This window comes from Chiloscyllium punctatum, chromosome 19 (genome assembly GCF_047496795.1).
Source record: "Chiloscyllium punctatum isolate Juve2018m chromosome 19, sChiPun1.3, whole genome shotgun sequence".
Classification (NCBI taxonomy): Eukaryota; Metazoa; Chordata; class Chondrichthyes; order Orectolobiformes; family Hemiscylliidae; genus Chiloscyllium; species Chiloscyllium punctatum.
The window spans coordinates 67,087,313-67,114,639 of record NC_092757.1 but is presented as its reverse complement, the minus strand read 5'-3'; the positions used below and the strand labels follow the sequence as shown (position 1 = coordinate 67,114,639).

At 40.0% G+C, this 27,327-nt stretch overlaps 1 protein-coding gene across 1 annotated transcript in view; it reads left to right on the top strand.

Annotated features, from left to right (window-relative positions):
* Positions 1-22,674, top strand: part of asl (argininosuccinate lyase) — a 42,083-nt gene extending 19,409 nt beyond the window's left edge. Inside the window, exons 6-16 of the mRNA XM_072589586.1 lie at positions 4,084-4,161; positions 5,176-5,253; positions 8,158-8,210; positions 10,071-10,133; positions 12,222-12,336; positions 14,059-14,143; positions 17,855-17,914; positions 18,806-18,889; positions 19,527-19,607; positions 20,995-21,101; positions 22,044-22,674. Coding sequence (XP_072445687.1) covers positions 4,084-4,161; positions 5,176-5,253; positions 8,158-8,210; positions 10,071-10,133; positions 12,222-12,336; positions 14,059-14,143; positions 17,855-17,914; positions 18,806-18,889; positions 19,527-19,607; positions 20,995-21,101; positions 22,044-22,191 — 952 coding nt within the window. The 3' untranslated portion in view covers positions 22,192-22,674. The remainder of the gene's footprint in view (positions 1-4,083; positions 4,162-5,175; positions 5,254-8,157; positions 8,211-10,070; positions 10,134-12,221; positions 12,337-14,058; positions 14,144-17,854; positions 17,915-18,805; positions 18,890-19,526; positions 19,608-20,994; positions 21,102-22,043) is intronic.
* Positions 22,675-27,327: the final 4,653 nt, after the last annotated feature.

Sequence of the window (27,327 nt, the reverse complement as noted above, 5' to 3'; positions counted from 1 at the left end):
CCCTAGGGTGGGGAATTTCAAGACTGGGGAATACTTTTAAGGTGAGAGGATAAAGATTTAAAAAAGACATGAGGGGCAACTTCCAGAGGAAGTGGTACAATTACAACACTTAAAAGACATTTCTTACTCGTGTACTTATCTAAATGTTTGGAGGTCGATGCGTCAAATGCAGGCAGGCGGGGCTAGTTTAGTTCGGGATTGTAGTTGGCATGGATTAGTTGGACCAAAGGGTCTGTTTCCCACACTGTATAATTCTGTAATAATATGAAGTGGGAATGTTGGTGTATTTTACCTTCCCCGCCTTTTCCTTGATTCTTAATACTTGCTACTTAATGAGCTGTACCATCAAACAAGCCATTATTTTACTATTGAGGGGAGTGATTAAACTTGGATAGTGAAGACCAGACAGACTGTCACTGTAGGTCCCTTTAAGAGTAAACCAGAATGGTTCCAGAGTTGATTGATAACAAGTGATGTTCATTAGGCTTTGCACTGCTAGTGCACCTATCTCTGGGCTACCAGGCATGGGTTTTCAAGTCCCATTTGCTCCAGAAGTGTGTCATAACATGTCTCACAATATGTCTGAGCAGGGAGATTAAAATAAAATTTGTGTCTGCGCTGTTTAAGCCTAAACAGTAAGCGGCTATTTTGTAGACAAGGATAAAAACTGTATGATATAAAGTTATAGGAAGAATTATTCTTCTGCCCTTGGTAGGTTATGCTTGTAAATTGATGTGTTTTAAGTTGTATTGTAGTGAGGTATTTTTTTAAAAAAGAGCTGGATTATAAGGGCTCTTGTGATGCATTGGTAGTGTCCAGGGTTCAAGGCTAATCTGCTCCAGAGGTGTAAACAGTAATGTCATCATGGTTTTACTGAACTGCAGTCCTGCTCTCTAATTAGAGAGCGATGACTGGTGGTGGCTTAACCTGAGGGTCACCACACTTCAGGCAAAGGGAAAGTTTGAGAAAGAGAGTCCTTAGTGGTAACCTCAGCTAATTCAGGAGCTGAACCCATGCGGTTATCATAACTCTGTATCACAACCAACCACCCAGGCGACTGAGCAAAATAACCTTCTAACCAGACATGGTGGCTCAGTGGATTACACTGCTGCCTCACAGTGCCAGGGACACAGGTTCAATTCCCACCTCAGGCAACTGTCTTTGCACATTCTCCCTGTGTCTGCGTGGGTTTCCTCCGGGTGCTCCGCTTTCCTCCCACAGTCCAAACATGTGCAGGTTAGGTGAACTGGCCATGCTAAATTGTCCGTAGAGTTAAGTGTAGGGGAATGGGTCTGGATGGGTTGCTCTTCGGAGGGACGGTGTGGACTTGTTGGGCTAAAGGGCCTGTTTCCACACTGTAAGTAATCTAATCTATCTAATCTAATCTAAATTATCCATAGTGTCCAACTATGGGATGTGTAGGCTAGGTGGGTTAGCCACAGGGGATGCAGGGATTGGGTAGGTGGTGGGTTTGGTTGATTACACTTCAGAGGGTCTGTGTTGACTTGATGGGCTGAATGGCCTGCATCCACACTGTAGGAATTCTGGTTTTTGTAGAATAGATCACATTGTAATGTGATGTGCATTAAAGACACCACCTCACCCAGTTGTAAGTATACCTTTAGTTTAGGAATTTAATGGATCTGAAGATCTGGGACAAAAATTGGAATAGCCTTTATTACATTTTTGTAGATAGGGCATCCAGGTTTAGCATATTCATGGTGATCAACAATATGGACAGAAAAACCATAGTGGACAAAGATATAGGAAAGTGGGACAGTAGACACCTTGATCACTACAAAATTCTTCATGAATAATGGCGATGGATATGTAAAAGATGGATTTTGGGATGTGTAGAAACTTAAATCTTATAGTAATACATACTCTTGAAAAAAGTCCATTCAGCAATGGCTTGTGTAAAAGAAGCCATGCAATAATTGACGACCTGTTCCACAAATTAGTGGCAGATCAGCTGAAATGTAAGTTACAACCACTACTGGCATGGGTTGTACGTACAAAACACTCTTTAGGGGATATGGCCCAAAACCCAAAATTGTCTTCACTGCTGTATGACCAACCTCCAGCATTAGGAGCAACAATCAGCTTTTTTTTTAAATCCAGCTAAGTTCATTATATGTTGGTTAAAAAGTTTCCCTTAAAAATGAGGTATCAGAAAAAAAGTGTTGAAATATCGCATCAGACCATCCAGGGAGATTTCGGTCCTGGTGACCATGGTTTACTATAAGAAGGGAGGACATGGAGTGGAAATGGCCAGGAAAGGCTATTGGACAAGATAGGAAAGTGTTAATAATAGAACACAGAAAAATATTAAAGAGGGTGAAAATAGACTTTGCATGTCAATTTGTAAGTAATATCAAGAAAGGCAGCAAGAGCTTTTTCAAATGTATGAAAAGAAAAAGGAGAAAAAGTATGAATATAGAATGAGGCTGTGGAAATAATAATGGGGAACTAGAAAATGTCAGGAACTGAAGAACATTTTATATCAGTCTTCATTGTAGAAGACACTAACAGCATCCCAAGAATTCTAAATTATCAAGGAGCAAAAAATGGAGAGCAAATACAACAGCTATCACCAGAGAAAAAGTACCAAGGTAACGAGTTGGGCTAAAGACCGATAAACCCCTGGATCTGATGGGATACATCTTAGGATATTAAAAGAAATAACTCCAGAGACAGTGGCTGCATTGATGGCAATCTTCCAAGACTTCTTAGATTCTGTAAAATTGGAGGATTGGAAAACTGCCCATGGACCACTTTTTAAATTCAAAATGGAAGGAGACAAAATTCAGAAAATTATACACCAATAAGCTTAGTATTTGTTATTGGGAAACATTTAGCAAGTATTATAAAGGATGTAAGAGCAGAACATATAGAAATGCATAGTAGAATCAAATAGAGTCAGCGTGGCCTTATGAAGAGAAAATCATTCCTGAACATTTCATTAGAACCTCTGAGGAAGGAGCAAGCAGGATATATAAATTGTAAGCTGTTGATGTACTACAATATATTTGGATTTTCAGGAGGCATTTAACAACATATCACATGTTCGTCTACTTAATAAGGTAAGAGCCTGTGTGTTGGGTGTAGTATATTAGCATTGGTAGAGGATTGGTTAACTACTATAAGACAGAGTTAGGTTAAAGAGGCAATTTGCCGGATAGAAATTTGCAGCTAGTAGAGTGCCACAGGGATCAGTGCTGAGGACACAAATACTGACAATGGACCATGACACCCTTGGGGTGTGGTGTTTTTCAATAAGGGTAGTTCTGTTAATATTAGTGTGTTCTGAGCTGAAGGCAGACCCAGAAAAGTTCTGTTGGTATTATAATGGAAAACTTTACGGTATCATTATGCTGTTTTTGTGAGGGGCACCAATGAATTGGAGAAAGCAAATATCAATCAAATTTGGAAGGAATTCAAAATTGGGGGATGTCAAACTGGTGAAAGTTAGAGATTAATGTATATTGCAAATATTTGTAGCCCCAGCATTGAAGGCTGAGCTTCTCAACTAGGCACATGTGTTTTGGCGATTGGGAAAAAGGTTGTGTGTAATAAATATTTGTGGATATTTTTTTAAAAAGAGCTGGGTTCTTAAGGCTCTGTTGTGGTACCTCTGAGCCAGAATGCAAGGGTTCAAGTCCCACCTGCTCCAAAGTAGGTAATAACATCTTTGAACAGATTTGATTTTAACAAAAGGAAAAAAGAGCTGAACCTTCCCAATTGAGGAGTTAGCTTGTGGACAGGGAAATGGTCCAAAAGGGAAAGGTGGAAACTGGTGTTTGTGTTAAACAATAAATTTGCAACAAAACAGTTTCAAATCTCTAAGCCTTTTCTTGCCTTATTGAAATGTCTATTGCAGGCTGTCATGTACAGTTAGCACCTTCTGGAGTCTTAAATGATTCCCCTCTTCATGGGTTGTCTCTGCTCATTTCAATTCTTTTCTTTTGTCAATTGCCAAATACTTTTTCTGTCTGTCCCTCAAGCATATTATTCTGTTACTGCATTTTTAAAATAGTTTCTGTTCCATGTGTTAATAATAATAATGTATCCTTTATCCATTAGGGAAATTGATATCCTTTTTCCTGGATACACTCATATGCAAAGAGCACAGCCAATTCGATGGAGTCACTGGATTCTGAGGTGATCACTATTTTAGTTGGTGTTAAATTAAACAGCTGAAACTTGGAAGTCACATGGCAAGTGAGAATATTTATCAGGTCCACAGTTATTTTTGTTAAGATAAAAAAAAGTCATCAAACCATCACATACTATGTGGTGCTTTCACACCATTAACACTTACTTTCTAATGACTTCTGTAATATCACACGATCTGTTCAGAGGTTTGTAAAGAAACAGCTAGAATTAGACTACAGGTCTTTTTTTTTAAGTGTTAGGTGAAGTTCAGTGATTTCAACTATGAAACAAGGGTGGATGTTACTTAGGGATGGTTGGAGTCAGTTTTTATTTCCAATTTGAAGGCTAGGATTTTCTTCGGTGTCAGCCGAATAAAAATGTTTAAAGATATGCAATAGATGGTTGGAATCTTACTTTGACATTGGGCAAGGAAATCTGTCATCCTTACCCGGTCTGACCTAGGTCAGTGTCCAGACCCAGAGCAACGTGAGTCACATTTAGCTGTACTGCCCTCTGAAATGGCCTAACAAACTGCACAGTTTAAGGGCAATTAATAATAAACAACAAAATCTGACCTTGTCAGCAACACCCATATTCCAATAAAGAGTATATATTTTTTAAAAATCCCCTAAACGTGCAATCAAACTCTGCCTGTCTACATACGTGGAAGAAGATCTTGTGACACTATTCCAAGAGGAGTAGTGAATTCTTCTGACATGCTGACCAATAGGAGTATCTCTGGCATACGCTGCTAAAAATGAATGATTAGCTCCTCTGTGGTTGGTGGGATGCTGCATGACGTGACAGTGATCGAAGTTGGCATCGATGTGAGGCATCTTGAAAATGTTACATTAATGTAACTGATTTTAATTTGGCACCGGCATACTGTTAACCATCATGGTTAACACCAGTTTTCATAAAAACATTAATATAAGTGAACTATGGTGTTGACTACAGAACTGTAAGAAGTTATTTTGTTGGTATGTTTTGTGAAAACAACATTTCTGTTTTGTGCTCTAGCCATGCTGTTGCCTTGTCTCGTGATGCCGAGAGACTTGAGGAAATTAGGAAAAGAACCAATGTCCTGCCATTGGGAAGGTGCGATATTTATGTATATTATATCTATCTCCTTATATTACCTTAGAGAGATAAATAATATACACAATTATGTCGAATGTACAACGCAGGAAAAAGTCTGTTCCCCCTAACCTGCATTGGTTTTTCATTCAAACCTCCTCACTTTTGTTTGTCCTTATCTGTCTCTTAAATATAATCCTTTAATCCTTTCTCTATTTTAAACTTAGCTAGCACCCTGTAAATGCACGTTTACTATTTGCCCAAACCACTGCTTTGATTTCTTGGACACTGTCTGTAAACTTGAGTTTTGCTTTAACCCACAAGTGGGAATATTGTCACTGTGTCTTAAATGATCAAACTCTTTTTCATGATTTTACAGAACTCTGTTAGACTGCTCCTTAGTCTTTTCAAGAGAAAAGATACATAACCTATTAATTCATTCTTTATAGATATAACTTCGACCATCCTTGTAAATATTTTTGCAATCTCTCCAGTGCCTCTGTGTCCTTTTAAATGCAACTGAGGTCTAACCAAGTTCCAATATAATGTTATTGTAGACTCTCTCTCTTTCAGTTCTACAACTAAATCCTGATGCTTGATTTGCCTTTGTCTATTCTGATTGCTACTTCTACTGATTTCTGTATTTGATCCATGATCTCTGCTGATCTACCCCATTTAAATTATTTTCCAAGTAAAATATAACTTTATTGTTCATATCCTGCATTTATCAATACTAAAATTACTTTAGTAAATATACCCTCACTCTGCAAGTCCATTAATATCTTGTAACTGTTGCTTTCCTTCTCAGTGTTGAACATTACAACCCCATTAATCTTCCTGACAAAATTAATCATGTACACCTTGGTGCATATAAGTTGTTTAAATTGTGGTGAAGATGGTATAGAATTTCAGAGGATGTGGATAAGTTGGTAAATGGGCAGGTAGATGGCAGATCAAGTTCCATGTGGAGAAGTGTGAGCAGATACATTTTGGTAGGAACCCGGAGAGATTATATAAAATAAAGAGTCATTGAGTTGTAAAGCATGGCAACAGAACCTTCAGTTCAACTCATCCATGCCAAATAATAGCCTAAATTAATTTGGTCTCATTTTCTGGTATTTGACCTATATCCCCTTAAACCCTTCCTATTCATGTACCCATCACAAATGCATTTTAGTGCCATACTTGTATCAGCCTCCACCACTTCCTCTGGCAGTTCATTCCATATGCGAAGAGGAAGTTGTGGAGACTAGTACAATTACAACATTTAAAAGACATCTGGATGGGTACATGAATAAGAAGTAATTAGTACATCTCTAAAATGACTTGGAGTGAGCTGGATCTATATATGTAGAAGTCAATAAACATGGTAGGAGAGGTAGAAAGAACAGTTAATAAAGCACACAGCATCCTAGACTTTATTAATAAGATCATTGAGTGAGGACTTAAATTGCACTTACGGGCAGCACAGTGACTCAGTGGTTAGCACTACTGCCTCACTGCACCAGGGTCTCAGGTTCAATTCCAGCCTCAGGTGACTGTCTGTGTGGAGTTTGCACATTCTCCCCATGTCTGTGTGGGTTTCCTCCAGTGCTCCAGTTTCTTCCCACAGTCCAAAGATGTGCAGGTCAGGTGAATTGGGCATGCTAAATTGCCCATTGTTAGGTGCATTATTCAGAGGGAAATGAGTCTGGGTTGATGTGGACTGGTTGGGCCAAAGGGCTTGTTTCCACACTGTAGGGAATCTAATCTAATCTAATCTTACATAAACCATTAGTTTGGCTTTGGCTAGAATGTTGTATCCAGTTCTAAGTGGAGAAAATACAGAAAAGGATTACATAGATGGTTCCAGGGACAAGGAATTTCATTTATGAAGATTGATTAGAGAAGTTAGGATGGTATCTCTTGGAGAAGAGAAAGCTATGTTGCAATCTGATTGAGGTGTTCAAGATCATGAAGAATTTGACACAGTAGTTATAGAGAAAATGTTCCCACTTGAGAGCGAGAGAGAGAGAGAATTGAGAATGAGACCACACGTACTTAAAATAATTATTAATAGAAGCAAACATTAGATGAGGAAAAGCCCTAATCCCGCATATTCAGGTTTGGTAAGCATTGCCTGAGAGTGTCTTGGAGAGAAGTTCAATTGAATTAGATTCAAAAGGGAATTAGATTATTTGAAAAAGAACAATGTGCAGTGTTAGAAAAGTTTCCATTAGTTATGTAATGCACAGATATATTGAATACAAAACCATCAGGATTGTTGCATTTTTGAATGCCAAGTACATTTTTTCCTTTAATTGTCTCTGCTTTGCCCCTCAGTGTTGCATCGGTGATCTTTGCCACAAAACTGAGAGCTTAGTTCCTCATTGTCAACCAACCAAACTAAGATTGGGAGTTAACCATCATTCTGTTATTCAGGGATTAGTTTCCTGTTCTATTTTTTCCAAAAGTACCTCTGACGTTGACTGGCAAGAAGTTCAGGCACTTATTCCCCATTTGAAAACACAAAGTAAATGTCTTTCTTCATATTTTTGTGATGAGTGTTTTTATTTGAAATGCAATAATTTTAGTCATGTGGTGCCTTGCATTGAGTTTTCTTTGAAACACAAAGCTCTATTAACTCTCTCAATCCACTGAACTGATAGAAAACCACAGACAGATGGACGACACATGAATGACTTGGTATGAATCAAATGCCTTGTTCATTATACCAGTGGGGAATCAAGAGATGTTGCAGTTTTATAGTGAAGAAAGTCATCTGTCATCTCTTTGACATGAATGCATTTTGTAGGGGATTCAAAGTAATTCTTCATGTGGTAATTTCATCTCCTCACTAGCAAACCAGAACAATGGTCCAATAACTGCATCAATGTTAGAAATGTTTTACAATCTATTTATTGAAAGCTATTATTTTAATTCTAGTGGTGCTATTGCTGGAAACCCATTTCCGATTGACAGAGAATTCCTTTCTAAGGGTAAGTTTCCAAACATATAAAAATGCTCAAGTATTTGTAATTGGTTAGGACTGTGCTAATTAGTTATAATAATTAAGCCAGCTTACTTAACTTCAAGAAATGCAAAACAAAGACAAGGAAAGGCGTTCGACAAAGTTCCCCATGGGAGACTGTTTAGCAAGGTTAGATTTCACAGACTACAGGGAGAACTAGCCATTTGGATACAGAACAGGCTCAAAGGTAGAAGGTGGTGGTGGAGGGTTGTTTTTCAGACTGGAGCCTGTGACCAGTGGAGTGCCACAAGGATCGGTGCTGGATCCTTTACTTTTTGTCATTTACATAAATGATTTGGATGCGAGCATAAGAGGTATAGTTAGTAAATTTGCAGGTGACACCAAAATTGGAGGTGTATAGATTAGATTAGATTAGATTACTTACAGTGTGGAAACAGGCCCTTCGGCCCAACAAGTCCACACCGCCCCGCCGAAGCGCAACCAACCCATACCCCTACATCTACCCCTAACCTAACACTACGGGCAATTTAGCATGGCCAATTCACCTGACCTGCACATCTTTGGACTGTGGGAGGAAACCGGAGCACCCGGAGGAAACCCACGCAGACACGGGGAGAATGTACAAACTCCACACAGTCAGTTGCCTGAGGCAGGAATTGAACCCAGTTCTCTGGCGCTGTGAGGCAGCAGTGCTAACCACTGTGCCACCGTGCCGCCCTAGTGACATGGAAGAAGGTTACCTCAGATTACAACAGGGTCTTGACCAGATGGGCCAATAGGCTGAGAAGTGGCAGATGGAGTTTAATTCAGATAAATATGAGATGCTACAAATTGGGAAAGCAAATCTTAGCAGGACTTAATGGTAAGGTCTTAGGGAGTGTTGCTGAACAAAGAGACCTTGGAGTGCAGGTTCATAGCCCGTGAAAGTGGAGTCATAGGTAGATAGGATAGTGAAGAAGGTGTTTGGTATGCTTTCCTTTATTGGTCAGAATATTGAGTACAGGAGTTGGGAGGTCATGTTGCAGCTGTACAGGACATTGGTTAGGCCATTGTTGGAATATTGTGTGCAATTCTGGTCTCCTTCCTATTGGAAAGATGTTGTGAAACTTGAAAGGGTTCAGAAAAGAGGTACAAGGATGTTGCCAGGGTTGGAGGATTTGAGCTATAGGGAGAGGCTGAACAGGCTGGGGCTGCTTTCCATGGAGTGTCGGAGGCTGAGGGGTGACCTTATAGAGGTTTACAAAATTGAGGGGTATGGATAGGATAAACAGACAAAGTCTTTTCCCTGGGGTGGGAGAGTCCAGAACTAGAGGGTATAGGTTTAGCGTGAGAGGGGAAAGATATAAAAGAGACCTAGGGGGAAACTTTTTCACTCGGAGTGTGGTACGTGTATGGAATAAGCTGCCAGAGGAGGTGGTGGAGGCTGGTACAATTGTAACATTTCAGAGGCATTTGGATGGGTATATGAATAGGATCCTAACTAGATTGGGTTGGGATATCTGGTCGGCATGGATGGGTTGGACCGAATGGTCTGTTTCTGTGCTGTGCATCTCTGTGACTCTGTGACTGTATGAAATAAAATTATTGACTTTCCTAAATTGACCGAGTGGTGTTTAAATATTCTTTAGTAATCAGGCTGGAAGTTTGCGTGCTATCTGTTACAGATTACCCAAAGCAATCGAGAGAAGAATGACTCACATCTGACTGCCAATTATTTTGAGAAGTAACCCAATATGTTGTGTCATCTTCCTCATCTAATTTGTCAGCGATATACAATGTTTAAAATAGGTCTTCAATGAATTTGTTTTTTTCCATTGAGAATTAAACTGCATTAAACCAATTGTTGATCTGTTTGTCTGACTTTCAGAGTTGCAGTTCGATGCCATCAGTTTGAACAGCATGGACGCAACCAGTGGACGAGACTTTGTTTGTAAGTACAGTCCCTTCACCAAGTAAATAATTTGTAAATGAGTATATAAAGAGTAAATTGATTTCGTAACGTGGCATCACCTGATCCATTAACCTTTGGGAATTCTTATGGATGTTGCTGTCTTTTGACTAACTTTTAATTTTCTTGTTTTCAAATACTGCGTGTGGCTTCATTCTTTCTGGTAGCCTTAATCTTCTACAGTCTCTCGACTCCAGTATTTTACATCCTTCATGTCTGGATTTTACACAGACTTAAGTTACAACCCTTCACCTCTGACCTGTTGTCCTTCAGTTGTCAAGGCTATGAAATCTCAACCTTTCTCCCTAAAACTCTTGACCCCTCACTCCTCCTTCAAGACTCTTCTTAAAACTGACCTCTTTATGGTTGGGCACCTGTCCTAGTTCATTTTTGTGACTTGGTGCCAGTGTTAAGAATGCTCTTGTACAATGTTGGGACCATACTCCATCAAACACACTATATGAATGTAGATTGTTGCTATAATACATATTCTATTTGTCTATCTTCACATTTTGAAATGTTAAATATGAATAAAATCTTATGTGGAGGTGCCGATGCTGGACTGGGATGGACAAAGTTAAAAACTTAAATTAGCTATTTACGGGGTAAATGATCTTATGATTGTCTTGTGACTTAACATTTCTGTCTATGAATGGGAATGGATCAAATGAATTTTGCCTGACATTAAGGTGAAAGAGGGGGAGTTCTTTCTGGGAGTGTTGTCAGGTTGGGTATTCTTTGTGATGGTTGACTTCTCATGATTAAAGGGGTTGGAAACATAATTTGGTCTCCCAACAATGATGGGAGCAGGGATTGGTGGAAAGTGCACAAGAGATCATCATGGGTTTCCAAGTCTGCCCAATATTTCAAACGAGACAAGTTAGACAAAAAGAGAACTTAAAGGTTTTGAGTACCAATTTCTGTGGGATTAGAAGGTTTACAATAACAAAACATGTCAAAGGAAAGCATTCAGAATGTGAAACTGAACAATGGAGCATGGTAAAGATTCAATTACAGAAGAAGCATGAAGTGGATGTATTACTAGAGATATGAAGTGGGAGGAATTTTCTTTGGCAAATTTCTCTGTATGGGGGCTTGGTAGTACTAATGCTAATTTTAAAAAAAAAGAAGGGCATGTGAGGATTGTTGTTTGGGAATTTTATACAGAAAAGGAAATCAACTATCTGTAAAACATAATAATACTGATTTACTAACAAAAGGCAAGTTTAGAACTCTTGCAAGGTTATGTTATTTTAATTGTCCTTAGCATGTGAAAATTGTTGGCACAGCCCCGTATTTACTTCATATCCCTAACTATCCTCCAAGTGTCTTGCTGGGTCACTTCAGAAAACAATGAAGAGTCAACCAAATTGCACTAGGCCTGGAGCCAACAAACCAGATTTTTTTTTAAACTAGTATTTTTCAAGCAGTGAATTGAACTTCTGAGTATGGTAGTGGAAGCAAAAATGACAGCGTTATTTCACAAACAGTTGGAAGATGGGGCTGGGATGGTCATGTCTCCATGAACGAGCTAGAATGGTTAAATGACCTTCATTTAAAGCTATATTGTGACCTGTAATTATATCTTCCTTAACTGCACGATTGGCTGCAAGTTGAGAACTGAAACATTGAAAACGGTCAGTAGAAGGACAGGCTGCACCTCTGTTTTCTTTACAGATAGTATCTGACCTACTGAGCCTTTTGAGCATTTTCTGATTTCATTTCCTGCATCTGCAGTGTTTAAATCAACGTGTTTTTATATATTTTTGGTCAGGTAGGAACTGAGGAAATTCAATGAGGCCTCTGAAGCAGAATAGAACAATAGAGTTATTGAATGGCTACAGTGCAGAGGCCATTTGGTCCATCATGTGACTGCTGGTTCCCTGCAGGAATGTTCAACTGGACCTTTGCCCTTTCCTCATTTCTCCTTTTTCAGACAAATATCAATAACTTGTCCCATTATATTTGAAATAAATAATGTCATAACAAAAATGTCCATGTGTGCATTTTTTGTACTTGTGTGTGTTTTCATAGTTTATGTGCTTAATACTTTCCTCTGATTAATTAAAGGTGAGATTCTCTTCTGGTGCACCTTGTGTCTGGTACACTTGAGCAAAGTATCTGAGGATCTCATCATTTACAGCACCAAGGAATTTGGATTCATAACCTTGTCTGATGCCTATAGGTAATTTAGTCATACTTTCTGTTGATGCCAATGTTTGGGTTTGCTAAAAGTTTTATCGAGAATTCAAATGTGTAAACGTTTCATGGGTGCAGTTGGCAGTTGAAGAATTATGATCACGGTTTATAGAAAGAGGTCCTGGTAATGTGCAAAATGAAAGTCCATTAATAGGTCACACGTTGGAGACACAGGTGAGGAAGAATTTCTTCTCTCGAAGGTTAGTGAATCTGTGGAGTTCTTGAGCGCAGAGGGTTATAATGAGGGCTGTAATAATTGTGTTTGTTCAAGGCTGAGACACAGATTTAAATCCGTCAGCAAATTAAACGTTATGTGGAAAAGCCAGAAAAGTGAAGTTGAGGATTATCAGATCACCCATTATGTCACTGAATAGCACAGCATACTTGATAGGTTAATTACTTAGGCCTCCTCCTACATCTTGTGGTCTTTTAAATAACAGCATTTCAATCTGAGGCCTGAATCTAATTCATCTCAATGTTCAAGGTATAAAAATTGCTGCCATTTATTTCTCATAGAATTTTTTTATGGGTAACTGTTTTTGATATTTCTCCTGTTATGCTTTTGGTTTGAATGTAGACTTTTGCCTTCCTGTAAGATTTTTTTCCGTAAAATGAAACTGTGACTTTACACAGAAACTAATACAGAAAAAGAAGAGGTAGTTGATTTTCGTTTCATTAGCTCAGTTAATCACTCTGGTCAGTCTAGTGGAACATTGAAAAGTTACTGTTACGACAGCTAACAAGGAGGCTAGAGTTCATTCCCAGTTTCAATATTTGCACTTGAGTCTAATTTATATTTCGTAGCAGTTTGAATTTACCATTGATGCTGGCCTTTTGTGAGGGTCTTGAAACTCCTGGGTAGGGTGATGTGTCAACAAAGTAGATCATGTCAGCTGTACCTGCCTCAGCTGTTGCGTCTAAATGCTTTGTGTGTTTCATTAGTGTCTGGCAGATAGAGGAACTTAGAATTTTTAAGGGGATGCATGTGTTTCACCCACTGTTCAGTTGAGGTAGGTGGGTAGAACTACAGTTCTGGCTGCTCCAGAGGATTACATGGCTGATAAGCGTGGCACAGTGGCTCAGTGGTTAGCACGGCTACCTCACAACCCCAGAGAACCAGGTTCGATTCCAGCCTTGGGTGACATTCTGCTAATTCTCCCCATGTCTGCGTGGATTTTCACTGGGTGCTCTGGTTTCTTCCCACAGTCCAAAGATGTGCAGGTTAGGTGGATTAGCCTCGGTAAATGCAGGGTTATAGGATAGAGTGCAGATGTGGGTTTGAGTGAGATGTTCTTCAGAGGGTCCATGTCAACACGATGGGCTGAGTTGCCTGTATCTGCATTGTAGGAAATCTAGGAAGAGAATCAGTAGGGAAATGGGGGTGCGGGGCACGCAAAGGAGCTACCCTATGTGTTATACTGGGAGAGTGGGCATTCAGTGCTCGAATGTTGACTGGCTCTGCCTATATGCTTTAGATTTGAGGCAAATTTCCAAGCTATGGCAGTGATATTAGAGAACTGATTCCTCAAGTAGTTGTTGAGTATACATACTCCTCTAGAGGAAGTTGCAGTCACTCGATATGATTAGTTATGAAACTATCTGAAAGGCTTCTGTCACTTCCCTTTAGAAGGCTTCATTTAGGTGTGTCTATGTGGCTGGATGGGGTACTTTTTAAATACTTGCTATAAAAATGTTCATGTGCTTTCAGCACTGGGAGTAGCCTGATGCCCCAGAAGAAGAATGCAGACAGTCTGGAACTGATTCGAGGCAAGGCAGGTCGTGTGTTTGGCCGGGTGAGTATGTTGGAATGTCTGTGACCGCCTAATTGAGGCCCCTAATTCATTCAGCTGTTTCTTCACTCTGGCTCCATGCGTATTTATAACTGAGCTGCACTTTTCAAATGTCAACACCAGGTTCAAATACAAACTAAAGATAGGAATTGGTGTGCACCATTCAGTCCATTGAATCTATCCTACCATTCTAGATCAGGGCTGATCATCTCCTCAGTGTCATTTTTCTGCACTACCATAATATTCCTTCATGTCGTTAATCTCCAGAAACCTATTGCATTCTCTGTTGAACTTGTTCAGTGATTCTGCTTCCACAGCTCTGGGGGAGAGGATTCCAAAGATTCATCACTGTGAATGTGAAACTTCCTATTATCCCAGTCTTAAATGGCTTGCACCTTATCCTGAGACTATGTTGCCTGTTTCTCATGTCACGAGCATCCTATCTACATTCACCTTGTTGTGTCCCTTTTGTCAGTTTCAATGAGGTCAACTCTCACTCTTCAAAACTCTAAAGAATATAGATCCGGTTTTCTCACTGTTTCCTTATCAGACAGTCCTGTCATTCCAGGGATTAATTTGGTGAATCTCTGTTGCCTTCCCTCTGTGGTAAGTATCATAGAATCCCTCCAGTGTGGAAACAGGCCCTTCGTCCCAACAAGTCCAACCAACCCTCCAAAGAGTAACCCACCCAGACCCATTCCCCTACCCTATTATGCTACATTTACCCCTGACTAATGCACCTAACCTACACATCTCCGAACACTATGGGCAATTTAGCATGGACAGTTCACCTAACTTGCATATCTTTGGATTGTGGGAGGAAACCAGAGCACCCGGAGGAAACCCACGCAGACACTGGGAGAATGTGCAAACTCCACACAGGCAATTACCCAAGGCTGGAATTGAACCCAGGTCCCTGGTGCTGTAAGGCAGCAGTGCTAACCACTGAGCCATTGTGCTGCCGACACATATATCCTTCCTTACACAAAGATCAAAGCTGTACACAGTAATCCAGGTCTCATCAAGCCTCTGTACGACAGTAGCAAGACATCTTTATTTCTGTATTCATGTCATCAGAACATTTACCTTCTTAATTACTTGCTGCACCTGCATCCTGTCTGTTAGTAACTCATTGACAAGGATGTTCAGATCCTTTTGGACACCAGATCTTCCCAACCTCCCACCATGTAAGAGATATTCTGCATTTCTGTATAATCTTACCAAAGTGAATAACTTCAAACTTACTGATATAATGTTCCATCTGCCATGGTCCAACCCATTCACTTATCCTGCCAAGTCCTCTTCAAGTCTCCTTGCAGCCTCTTCTTACCTTTTCACTCAATTTGGTGTCAAAAATTTGGAAATATTGCCCTTGGTCCCATGTCCAAATAATTGACATAGACCGTGGACCATTGTGGATTTAGCGCTGACCCTTACGATACCCCATGAGTAACAGCCTGCAATCCTGAGAATGATCAATTTATTCCTACTGTCTGCTTTCTTTCATTAACTCATTGTTAATCCATATCATTATATGTCACCACCCGCTGCAATTTCTTGTGGTGTTATTTACTAACCTGTGTGGATCTTCTCAAAAGCCTCTGAAAATCCAAATACATCATAACCACTGGTTTTTGTCTACAGGAAGATTAACAAAAACAGGAGTAGACCATTCAGCCTCTTGAACTTGTTCCACCATTCAATAAGATCATGGCTGATCAGTGGCCTAACTCCATACACCTGCCTTTGGCCCAAATCCCTTTGTTTTCTTTTGTTAAACAAAGATACTATCTCAGATTTAAAATGTACAACTGAGCATCAGCTGATATTTATGGAAGAGAGTTCCAAACTCAACCACCCTTTCTAACATCTCTCCTGAACAGTCTGTCTAAAAATTGAGATCACTGCCCCCCTAGTTCTAGTGGAAATCATTTATCTTTGTCTATCCCATCTTTTCCTGTTAACGTCCTGAATACTCCAATCAGAAAGCCCCTTAACTTTGTAAATTCTAGAGAAATCCGGCCTAAATTGTATAGTCTGTCTTCATACCTGAACCCCTGAAGTCCAGGTATCATTCTTGTAAACCTACGTTGTACTCCCAAGATCACTATGTCCTTCCTAAGATGTAATGCTCAGAATTGCTCAAGTACTCTAAATGGGGTCGAATGAGGGTTTTGCATAACTGCACTATATAACTTCTTCATTCTTATACTTCAGTTCTCTAGATATAAAGGCCAGAATCCATTAGCTTTCTTGATTATTTTCTATCTGCAAATGACATCCTGAAAAAGCTCCAATTTGTCAAACATGATTTCCTTTTCCCTTTCATAAATCCATGTTGACTCTGTCCAATTTTGTTATTCTTTTCTAAATAGTCAGTTATCACAACCTTTATAATAGATTTTTAATTTTTGTCCACTATTACCATAAAACCGACAGGCCTACAGTTCTCTTTTGTTCCACTTTCTACTTTCTTAATTAGTGGCGTAACATTTGCTACTTTTTGATTCAGCAGGAACTTTTCCAGAATCTATAGACAACCTATTGTGATATCCTTCCACACTCTGGATTGAAGCTCTCCTGGTTCAGGAGACATTGGCTCTCCTTTGCTGGGTTATAAATTGTCTCCATCCTCAGGCTTACTACTATTTCTGGCATTCTTAAAAGCCACTTCCTTTGATCTCTTTCACAGCTCATTTACCTTTCCCTTTAGGTATTTGTGTCATAGAGGAATTTGTTCATGAAATATAGTGGTTCAATTTCTAAATTGCATTCCTTTTTAAAAGGAGAAGTCACCAAGGTATTGAGAAATCACTGCACATTCTAAACCACGTGTGTGTTTAGTCACAATCAGACATGGGAATGCTTACTATTTCCACATACATTCACTCCAATCTGCAAAGTTTACATGACTCAGCACTGTTGTCTCTCAGCATTTGTGTGGGTTCATGTGGACTTAATTTCTTTCATTAGAACCTGAATTCAGCAGCAAGGCATAGAAAATTGGTTACAGCACAGAAAAAGACTATTCAACCCCCTGTCTATACCAACTCCCTGCAAGAGCATTTCAGCTGGTCCCACTCCCCCACCCTTTCCCCGTGGTCTTGGATTGTTTTTACTCATCAGATAATTACCCATTTCCCTATTGGAAGCTACAATTTAAATTTGCCACTCCCATGCTCTTGGCTGAGTTCCAGTTTCATAGCAGCCTTGACTTCCAATACCATACCCAAGTGTCCATGGTTCACATGAACTATAGGAATGAGCATTGGCTGACTCTTCATCCACTACAGGCATTACAGCAGAGTCTGGTTCTTGTGTAAACTTTCAGCAGCTGTTATATGAACACAATCCCTCATGTTAGTGCCTGTGCCAGCTTAGGCTCAGTGTAACCAGCTGTAGATTCTTGGCTGAAGAGAGATCTCAATGAATGATTTGTCTGATGCAATTGCGAATTGTGTAAAGAAAGTTTTTATTTGATTCTGTCTCACAGCAATGCTTCATTTTCAATAAAGCGCCAGTGCATAAGTTGAAGTTTCAGTGCAATTTTTACTGATTTGGATAACATAACGTGCACTGGTAAAATTGATAATTTGCCAGCAGCCCTTGTGCATCTGTATCCAACCAACTCACTCAATATGACAACGTTTGAAAGTCATCAATCCCCATATCTGGTTTCCTATTGAAGTGAACTTTTTATTTTCTATTTTACAGTGCTCTGGATTTTTAATGAGTCTTAAAGGACTGCCAAGCACATACAATAAGGATTTGCAGGTATACAGGATCTGATTCAGGATATTCACTCTACTTCAGTAAAGTTGCAGACATTCGTATAACTTGGTTTAATTCTTCAATATCTATATGGACTTTACATTGATATTTAAAGATGAAATTTAGTGTTTAAATATAATGTCAAAGAAATATTTTAGGTAAATGTTTCATAATATCTCATAGACTCTTTCATATTCTAAATACCAAACTTTGACTGTTTCTGTCTTGGTTCCCTCTCCACCTACTGGAGACCCAGTCTAGCAGCTAGGTCCTTTAAGACTTGACCAGCTCGCTTAGTAGTGGTGCTGTTGAGTCACCCTTGGTGGGTAGGCATTAAAATCCCCCATCCAGGTGTACATTTTGCATCCTTGTCACCCTCGGGGCTTCCTCCAAGTGCTGCTCAACATGAGGTGAGCACTGATTCATCAGCTAAAAGTGGACAATGGTGGGGCCATGCAGTACATGCTAATTAGCAGAAGCTTTTCTTGCACATGTTTGACCTGATGCCATGAAATTTTCCAGGATCAGAGTCAGTGTCGTGGGCTCCTGGGGCAACTGCCAACCCCCCAACCCCACCGCGAATGGATATCACACCACTGCCTCCTCTGATGGGTTTGTCACACTAGTGGGACAGGACATACCCAGGGATGGTGATGGTGTTTCCTGAGTCATTGTGTGTAAGGTATGATTCAGTGTGTATGACTGTCTGTGAAACAGCTCTCCCAGTTTTGACACTAGCCCAAATTCCACTCTCCTGTGCTGTGCTTAAAGTCATTTCCCTGTGTATCAGCAATATATTGACCAGTCTGGGGAGGAAATTAGGATGAGGAAGGATGGAAGTAAAGAAGGAAATTCCCCCTTTAAAAATTGTAAGAATCTGGTTGTCTTTTACAGGAAGACAAGGAGGCAATGTTTGAAGCCATTGATGCAGTCACTGCAGTACTGCAAGTAGCATCAGGTGTATTCTCTACACTAAAGGTAATGGTCTCTTCCTTTTGCTTTTTCTGTCATCCTCAACACTTGCCTTTCCACCTATTTCTGTGTCATTCCCAAATTTGGCGATAGTACATTGACTTCCCTTATCCAAGTCATTAACATAAACAGTAAAATCAAATTGTGGTCCTTGCAGTAATCCCTATGGCCCTCCACCAGTAACAAGTTGCCATCCTAAAATTGTCCCCCCTTGTCCTTCCCCCCCACTATTAGTTAGCCAATCCTCTACCAATGCTGATGAAACACAACCAACACTATGGACTCTTATTAAATAACCTTGGTTGCCCCAAATGTATATTGTATCATTATCAGACTTGTCTGACTCATTTGCCCCCCACCCTTCCCCATGTATTTTGGGCATTGTTGTCGAGGTGCTACATTATGCTTGGGAAAATATTTTAACGTTTTATTAAATATTTCTAGAAATCAGGAACCAACATCTTATGCTGAGAATATTAATCAGGTCCTTGACAGTCTTCTAGTTCTAATGTTTTTTAATCATTATTTCAAATTTACTTGAGGCTAGTATCTTATGTGAATGGTGTGGGAGGAACCTTTGACCCCCTCGCCCCTTGGAGAAGATACTTCCATTAATCGTGTCTGATGCGACTTTTCCTTGAAGGTTCATGAAGACGCCATGAGGAAGGCTTTGAGCTCAGACATGCTAGCTACTGATCTGGCCTATTACTTGGTTCGAAAGAAAGTGAGTATTTATTCAATATGTGAAAGCTGAAGCTGTGCGTCCTTTTTAAATGCCCGTAAGCGATACTCAGTGAATTTAGCAGCTGTCCACATCCAGCAACTGGTATTCTTTGGGCAAGAAAGACATTGCAGTTTAGGAAGGAAGCCAGTCAATAACAATGTTGAGAAAGTTAAATTCATCTGCTCTTTGCATTGATCAATTCCAAACAATTCTGTTTATATTCAGCTAATGCATCGCAGCTTAGAGCTCTTAGTTTTACCATCGTGCTGTTATATCAGGAGACACTGAATATCTAGTACAGTAAAATGAGTGGTTGCCTCTCAGTTTTTGACTGGATATTAAGATTCGCTGCTTTGCTGTACAACTCTGTTCTACTCCACAGAACTGTCTATTTGATCAGCCTCTTACTGAGGATGATTGTGATTAGTTTGCATAATCTCTTATAATATATCCAATCTACTTCATTAGAATAATTACTGTGACTAATTAACAAATACACAAGTCACAAAGTTATTTCTTTCTCAAAAGGGTTACTCCATGCCAATTTTAATTGAGAAATTTAAAAAATATTATCAATTCCATTAACAAAATTGATGTGTGCATCTATGTTCCATATGCCTTTAGGCTTTTCTGAATACACAGATTCCTCTGTTCCTCACGCCATTTGATGGTACCTCAGGAGTGATAATAGACTAAAATCTACTAAATCTTTGTTTTTACATAAAATAATCCCTAGAAATACAGATTCAGATGGATTGTTTACCATGCATTAAGTAAATTTTTACAGGGATCTAATCTTTAGATTAGATTACTTACAGTGTGGAAACAGGCCCTTCGGCCCAACAAGTCCACACCGACCCGCCGAAGCACAACCCATCCATACCCCTATATTTACTCCTTCACCTAACACTACGGGCAATTTAGCATGGCCAATTCACCTGACCTGCACATCTTTGGACTGTGGGAGGAAACCGGAGGAAACCCACGCAGACACAGGGAGAATGTGCAAACTCCACACAGACAGTTACCTGAGGTGGGAATTGAACCCGGGTCTCTGGCGCTGTGAGGCAGCAGTGCTAACCACTGTGCCACCGTGCTGCCCTTGGTTTCAATGATTCAGAATTTTCAGCTCAGTCTGGTTAACACTCTCGTATTCTAGTTTCTAAAGTTACTCTGAATGGAAATGTGCTACCTAGTCCGGTTAACTGCCACAAAAAGTCCACAAATGATGGTGACATTGTACATTTATAGTTAGAAATTCACCAATTATTTAAACGTATGTGTTTGTGCGCGCACGTGTGCACACGTGCCTGCTCACATGGGCATATCCTTTTTAGTTATGTTTGTGATTACACCTGATTTCTTGACTATATTTGTTTCACTGTAGATGCCATTTAGAGATGCTCACAGTGCTTCTGGAAGAGCTGTCTATTTGGCAGAAAAGAAAGGTATTGAAGTAAAAGATCTGTCCTTGGCTGATTTGAAGACCATTAGGTATGCATTATCAATCTATTGAATTCACCTTTATTGGTAAGAATAGTCATCAGTACATCGAAAAGTAGTAAGTCCCAATGAGTTCACTGTTCATGTTAGAACATCTTCAATATTATTCCTTGGTATTAAAGAATGAAGACAGTAAACATGTGTAAGAGGGTAATGTGAGGAGTGAATAGAGGCAGCCTAAGGGTGGGTAGGCAGTTGTTGCTGTGCAGCTGTTTTAGGCAGAGAAGAAGCAGCAGCAAGTCCAGGATAGGCTGAATCAGTGCTGGTGAAAATATTTTGTGTGGAAGTACAGGAGTGATGAGAAAAAGGTGGAACACCACCGGTAGGGATAGGATAAAAATGAACTATTTTCAATGTTTCTTGTTTGCATCTGACCATTGCAATTCGAGAAACAACGGATGCCTGAAAGCAAACTGAATGCTTTTCCATTGTATTCGAAGGGATAACTTGTTTATTAGTTTTCCTAATACTTATTTAGATCTACTGTGGGAAAAGCACATCAATGGTGCTTTTATACCTATAAACTGGTATTGTTTCAAACAATTAGCATAGCTTAAGGCTTATTGGCTAAAGATCTTATTTTGTATTTATTTGTAAGTATCACAATAAGGAAGGAAATAATTTTAGATTTAAGGCACAAAATAGGCTGTTCCAATATTGGAAATCTTTGTACACCCATGAAAAAGTTTTACAATTCATTTGAATTCTCTCTCTGTTCTTTGTGTGCCCACTGTAGCATAATTTTACCATTTGAAATGGGGATATAGGTGTGAAATTAAACAGAAAGAGACGATCTAGAATAATTCCAATGATGGTTTAGGGCAAGCGCGTGTTGAGCTTTTGCCACAAGTGTTTGGTTCACGTTGCTTTGCATTGTATATTGAAAAAAAAGGTCTAATTGTATTTGATAAAATGAGTTATTTTTCTATAAAGCCCTCTGTTTGAGACCGATGTGTCAAAGGTATGGAGTTATGAGAACAGCGTGGAGCAGTATGCAGCAGCTGGAGGCACTGCACGCAGTAGTGTGACTTCGCAGATCGAGCAACTGAGAGCATGGCTAAAAAGAAGACAGAGCACTTAAAGTTGTCTGCTCACGTTTATGCCGGCAGTAGATGACTTGATCATCCAAGAAATTTGTATCAGATGTACATCAAATCTTTCCAGTTATTAAAATGGGCAAAGTTCTACTGGGGGAGAAACTGCTGCTAAATAGCAAATGTTTTTGATTGAGGTGAAATTGGGCTGGCAAGTTGCTGTGGTCTTAGTGTCAAATTGAGTATTGATAATTGACAATGGTTTGAGCTGAAATCTACATTTAAACTGGGGAATGTTTGTATTGATAAAGATTAGACTATGCTACTGTATTCTAGCATCATTCATAATTGATCTCTAAGATAAAAGCTTCCTCAAAATAAACCTTGATGGGATAGTCTGAGACTGATTTCAGTGTGCTACACAGACATGCACTTCCAGCTTAATCTCTGGCTCAGCCAACTATTATTGCCCATTGGGAGTGAATGATGAATCTCAGACTGATGCAGTTATTAAACATTTTGAGAATGCAGATGTCCATCCTGCTTCAATGCTGGAACGCTGCTTTATATGTGGGCTGCTGTTAACAATGTCCTGTTCGTTTTGAGGATGGTTTTTACAATAGGCACAGTGGGCAAGTCAGGGGTATAATAGTTAATATGAACTGAAGCATTCATAAGCACCTTCACACAGATTGTAACCAAGGACAGCTACAGGAATCCACCTGCACTTTCTTTTGAAAAGAATTTCAAACTAGCTTTTCTTATTTCAGATATTTATTTTCATATTACTGTTTGCCTCACTGCTGAGAGAAAGATCACCACCTATGCTATAGGGATACCTATTCTCTATGGTTAAAATGCTAGAATATCAGTAGCAGGGGATTCAAATGTGTAGCACAAAGCAATGGAAAATGCCTGGAGCAAACAAAAAAAACCCAGAACCTTTTATACGTTTAACATTATTGAGTGCTGCAGTGAATGCATTTTAAAGACAAAGGCAGGTCCATTTGATCAGATTTTTTAAAGAAAGGCCAACTATATAGTCTCTACATAATGTCATGGTGACTCAATGCCTGATCTCTGCCTGGATTCTGTTGAAACCATTCTATCGGGTTAAAAATTACACAGCACCAGGTTATAGTCCAACAGGTTTATTTGGAAGCACATAACCTGGTTGGACTATAACCTGGTGTTTTTGTGATTTTTAACTTTGCACAACCCAGTCCAACACCGGCACCTCCAAATCATTCTATCAGGTGGCAGTGTAGGTCTTTTGGCCAATGATCCATTTCACAGCAAAATCTATTTAGTCCACCTCTGTTTTTCTCAAGTCTTGTTACCCATTTCAGAATTACATTGACAGAAACCAGAGATCAGGTTGACTATCCATCTGAGGAAGATTTGTGGTCCAAGTCAAGGACTAGGAACAGTTGCACAACAGATTGTTCAGTTGGACTAAGTCTCAAAATTGCTGTTCATGAACATGCTTTTCATAGAATGCTTCCAGTGCAAAAAGAAGCCACTCAGCCCACTGTGTCTGCATTGACCCTCCAAGGAACTACCACCCTATCCCTGCACTTATCATCGCAATTTACCTAGCCTATATATCCCTGGACACTATGGGCGATTTAGCATGGAGGAAGAGCACCTCATCTTTCGCTTAGGAACCCTCCAACCACACGGGATCAATGTAGATTTCTCCAGCTTCCTCATTTTCCCCTTCCCCCCCCACCTTATCTCAGTCCCAACCCCCGGATTCAACACCGCCCTGTTGACCTGCAGTCTTCTTCCCGATATCTCCGCCCCCCCATCCCCTCTCCGGCCTATCACCCTCATCCTCACCTCCTTCCACCTATTGTATTCCCAGCGCCCCTCCCCCCTACCTTTTATCTCCGCTCGCTTGGCACACCAGCCTCATTCCTGAAGAAGGGCTTATGCTCGAAACGTCGATTCTCCTGCTCCTTGGATGCTGCCTGACCTGCTGTGTTTTTCCAGCACCACATTTTCAACTCTGGTCTCCAGCATCTGCAGTCCTCACTTTCTCCCAATTTAGCGTGGCTACTTCACCTAACCTCCAAATCTTTGGATTGTGAGACAAAACCAGAGTACCTGGTGGAAACCCTGCAGACACAGGGAGAACAGGAAACTACATACAGATGGTCACCCAAGACTGCATCAAACCCAGCTCCCTAGCACTGTGAGGCAGCAGTGCTAACCAGTGAGCCACCATACCAATATCATACCAATATCTTCCATTCAGCCAGTGTCTTTCAAATCCTATCACAACCTATGAGTTAATTTTCAAATTTAGCTAACATTATAGGTACATTTACACAAATCAAAGTTGCACCAGAAAATGAGATTTGTGTTTTGGAGGTGTTCATTGATGGATGAAGTTTCACTACAAAAGCCCTGTGCTGCTTCAACAGAACTGTGGGATTTTGAATGCATCTGAATTGGCAGATAGAATATTTATTTAACCTGAGCTAAGCTCCAAATAATTTTCCCTTTGCCATGACGTTACCCATATATTTTCCTTTCAATAAGAAGACACTTGGGTGACAAAGAAATATTAATCTTGATTTTAATGGAACAAACATTAATTATCTTTCTTGTTCTAGGATCAGTTTCGAGCTTTATGTTTAACGTAACAATAACTGGTGGAATGGATTATGTCAATTGTTTTCTAAACAGATTTGCCTCCAACTTTGCCTACACCTATTTACTAATCTGACTTATTGTTGAAAACCATCCATAAGAAAAGAAATCTCTCAGTGAAAGTGTAATTTGTGATGTGAGAGAAGAGACTTTCTGATTCTAGTCTTCTTGTAATGGAGGTTTAAGCATGCACTGTGACCCTTTTGCTCTCTTGGAGTCAACCCTAATGGAAGATATAAAAGTCCAGGTATAATTTGAGGCAGAAATGGGCAAGACGCCCAGTGTTTCACTGATCCAGCAATGGAATTGGTCAGCGTTCCCCTCTGCCAACTGAAAGAGCATAAGCTGTTTGTTTGCAACTTGTTAGAGGTTTACCATGGGTGCAAGCAGTACAATCCACTTTGAAATTCTTTCATCAATGGTAATGCATACAATAACTTACAGCTGTGTACACCTTTTACCTTACCAGCTGTAATGTAATGGCCCCACCAGACACTTCTTTCCACACTCTATGCTTTGAGTCCCCTTGATCTTCTCCTCCGTCACCTCTGTCAAGTTATTTAAATAACCTGCCCTTTAAAAATTGAGAAAGTAGCAAGCCAGTGACTGAGTTTAAAAAAAGTTGTGCGTACAGTTTCAGTAGCTGTTTTTTTAATATATCCCTAAGTTATACCTTTATAGTTAATCATCATATTATTACAGCCTGGCTGCTTTCCACATCTTCTCATTATCATGGGTGAGTGGTCAGGAGGTGGGGGCTGTATATTCACCATGTTATTGGCAACTGAAACAGGGTTTTAAAGGATTTTGTGTCCTTGATGAGGAGTTAATTTTTCTTTATATAAAAGGGATCAAGTATATGAATGGATGTAAATATATTGAATGGTATTTTGAATTAGGGTTTTTAATATAGTGATATCTGAAGTAGATAGCTGGTGTATTGTATTTCATGTCAGTGAGGCTCCTGCCTTTGTGGATACTGGAAGAGGTGGTGTAAAGTGTGGGGAGGCACGGTTTAGTAGGAGTGGCACTAGGTTAGCACAGGGCTATATGGTGGTGGGTGTGGGGGATGAGTTGGCATTAACTTGGCTATCTGGTGCCAATATGAGATCACAGGGGTTGGTGGGAGGACATTATTGTGATTGTGTTTGCTTCCACAAGCTTACCAATCTGAAACAAGGACAGGTATCCTAAACACTGCTTGTTTCAAGAGGTGCTACAGGGTTGCTGAGCAGATGGAGTTGTCACAGAGATTCAGTGACTTTTACAGGAAAGTTCAACTGCACACCGTCACGCAACCTTCTGCAAACTCAACTGTGCACTGGCTGCGAGTCACATGTTCTACGTCCTGCATACTTACTCATTCCTGATGAAGAGCTTTTGCCCAAAACGTCGATTTTCCTGCTCCTTGGATGCTGCCTGAACTGCTGTGCTTTTCCAGCACCACTCTAATCCAGAATCTGGTTTCCAGCATCTGCAGTCATTGTTTTAACCCTTTTTACATACTTACTCACTACCATGTTCCCTCTTAAAGTGATGACATGATAGTTATGAGTTGGCACTAATTTGACATAGTGAATTGGGAGGTTCATGATGGTGTCTGGGAACATAGTTTGACAAGAGTCGACATGTATCGGCATAAGGAATGGCTCAGGTGAGGTTCAAAGGGCCTAATATTTAACAAAGCAACTGGAAGGAATACTTTCAGACCAAGTTGTATTTGGGAATTGGCTTGCTTTGGCATTTAATGGTCCCTGAGGCCAACTCCAATCTGAATGCAGGAAGGCAGACCCAACTTCATCCTACCCTCCCTAACCCTCCCTTAAACCCCAGGACCAAAGATCCTGCTATTAGGAGCACCTTTCCTGGGGTGGATGCAGCAAGCTGGGAATTTTCCTGATGGTACAACACCACTGAAGCAAAACTCCAGGCCCATAATTTGGAAACATTTGTAATTAATTAAATGTCACGCTGTTAATTGTCAGGTTGGTCATATTATTAAGAGATTATATAGTTTTAACTGCCCCTTTTAATTTGTATGGACATTAAATGCACTGACTAAAATAACTTGGACACATTGGTAATGTACACAAGTTGAGTTCTGAAATTCCATTAATACAACAGAGTTAGGAAGGGTACACTGATCCCTTTCCTTATTCCACTCCTCCACTGGTCACACTATCACACTGTAATTTGAATTTAAAAAGGAATGATTTTTTCCTTCATGAAGCTATGCTGACTCTGCTTGACTTTATCACCACATCTTCAGATGTGTCTAGAGCTGTTCCTGGCATTCCCTCCTGCACTGTACAATGAGCCAGGGTTGATCCTCTGGCTGCGTGGGGGATAATGCCGGACCATGAGGTTACAGGTTTGCTGGAGCACAGTTCTGCTGCTGTTGATAGCCCTCAGAGTGTCCTGGATGCACAGGCTTTAGTTGCTAGATGTATTTGAAGTCTGTCTAGTGCCACACAACATGATGGAGGTTATTCTCAAAGTGACGTTGGGACTTGGTCTCCACAAGG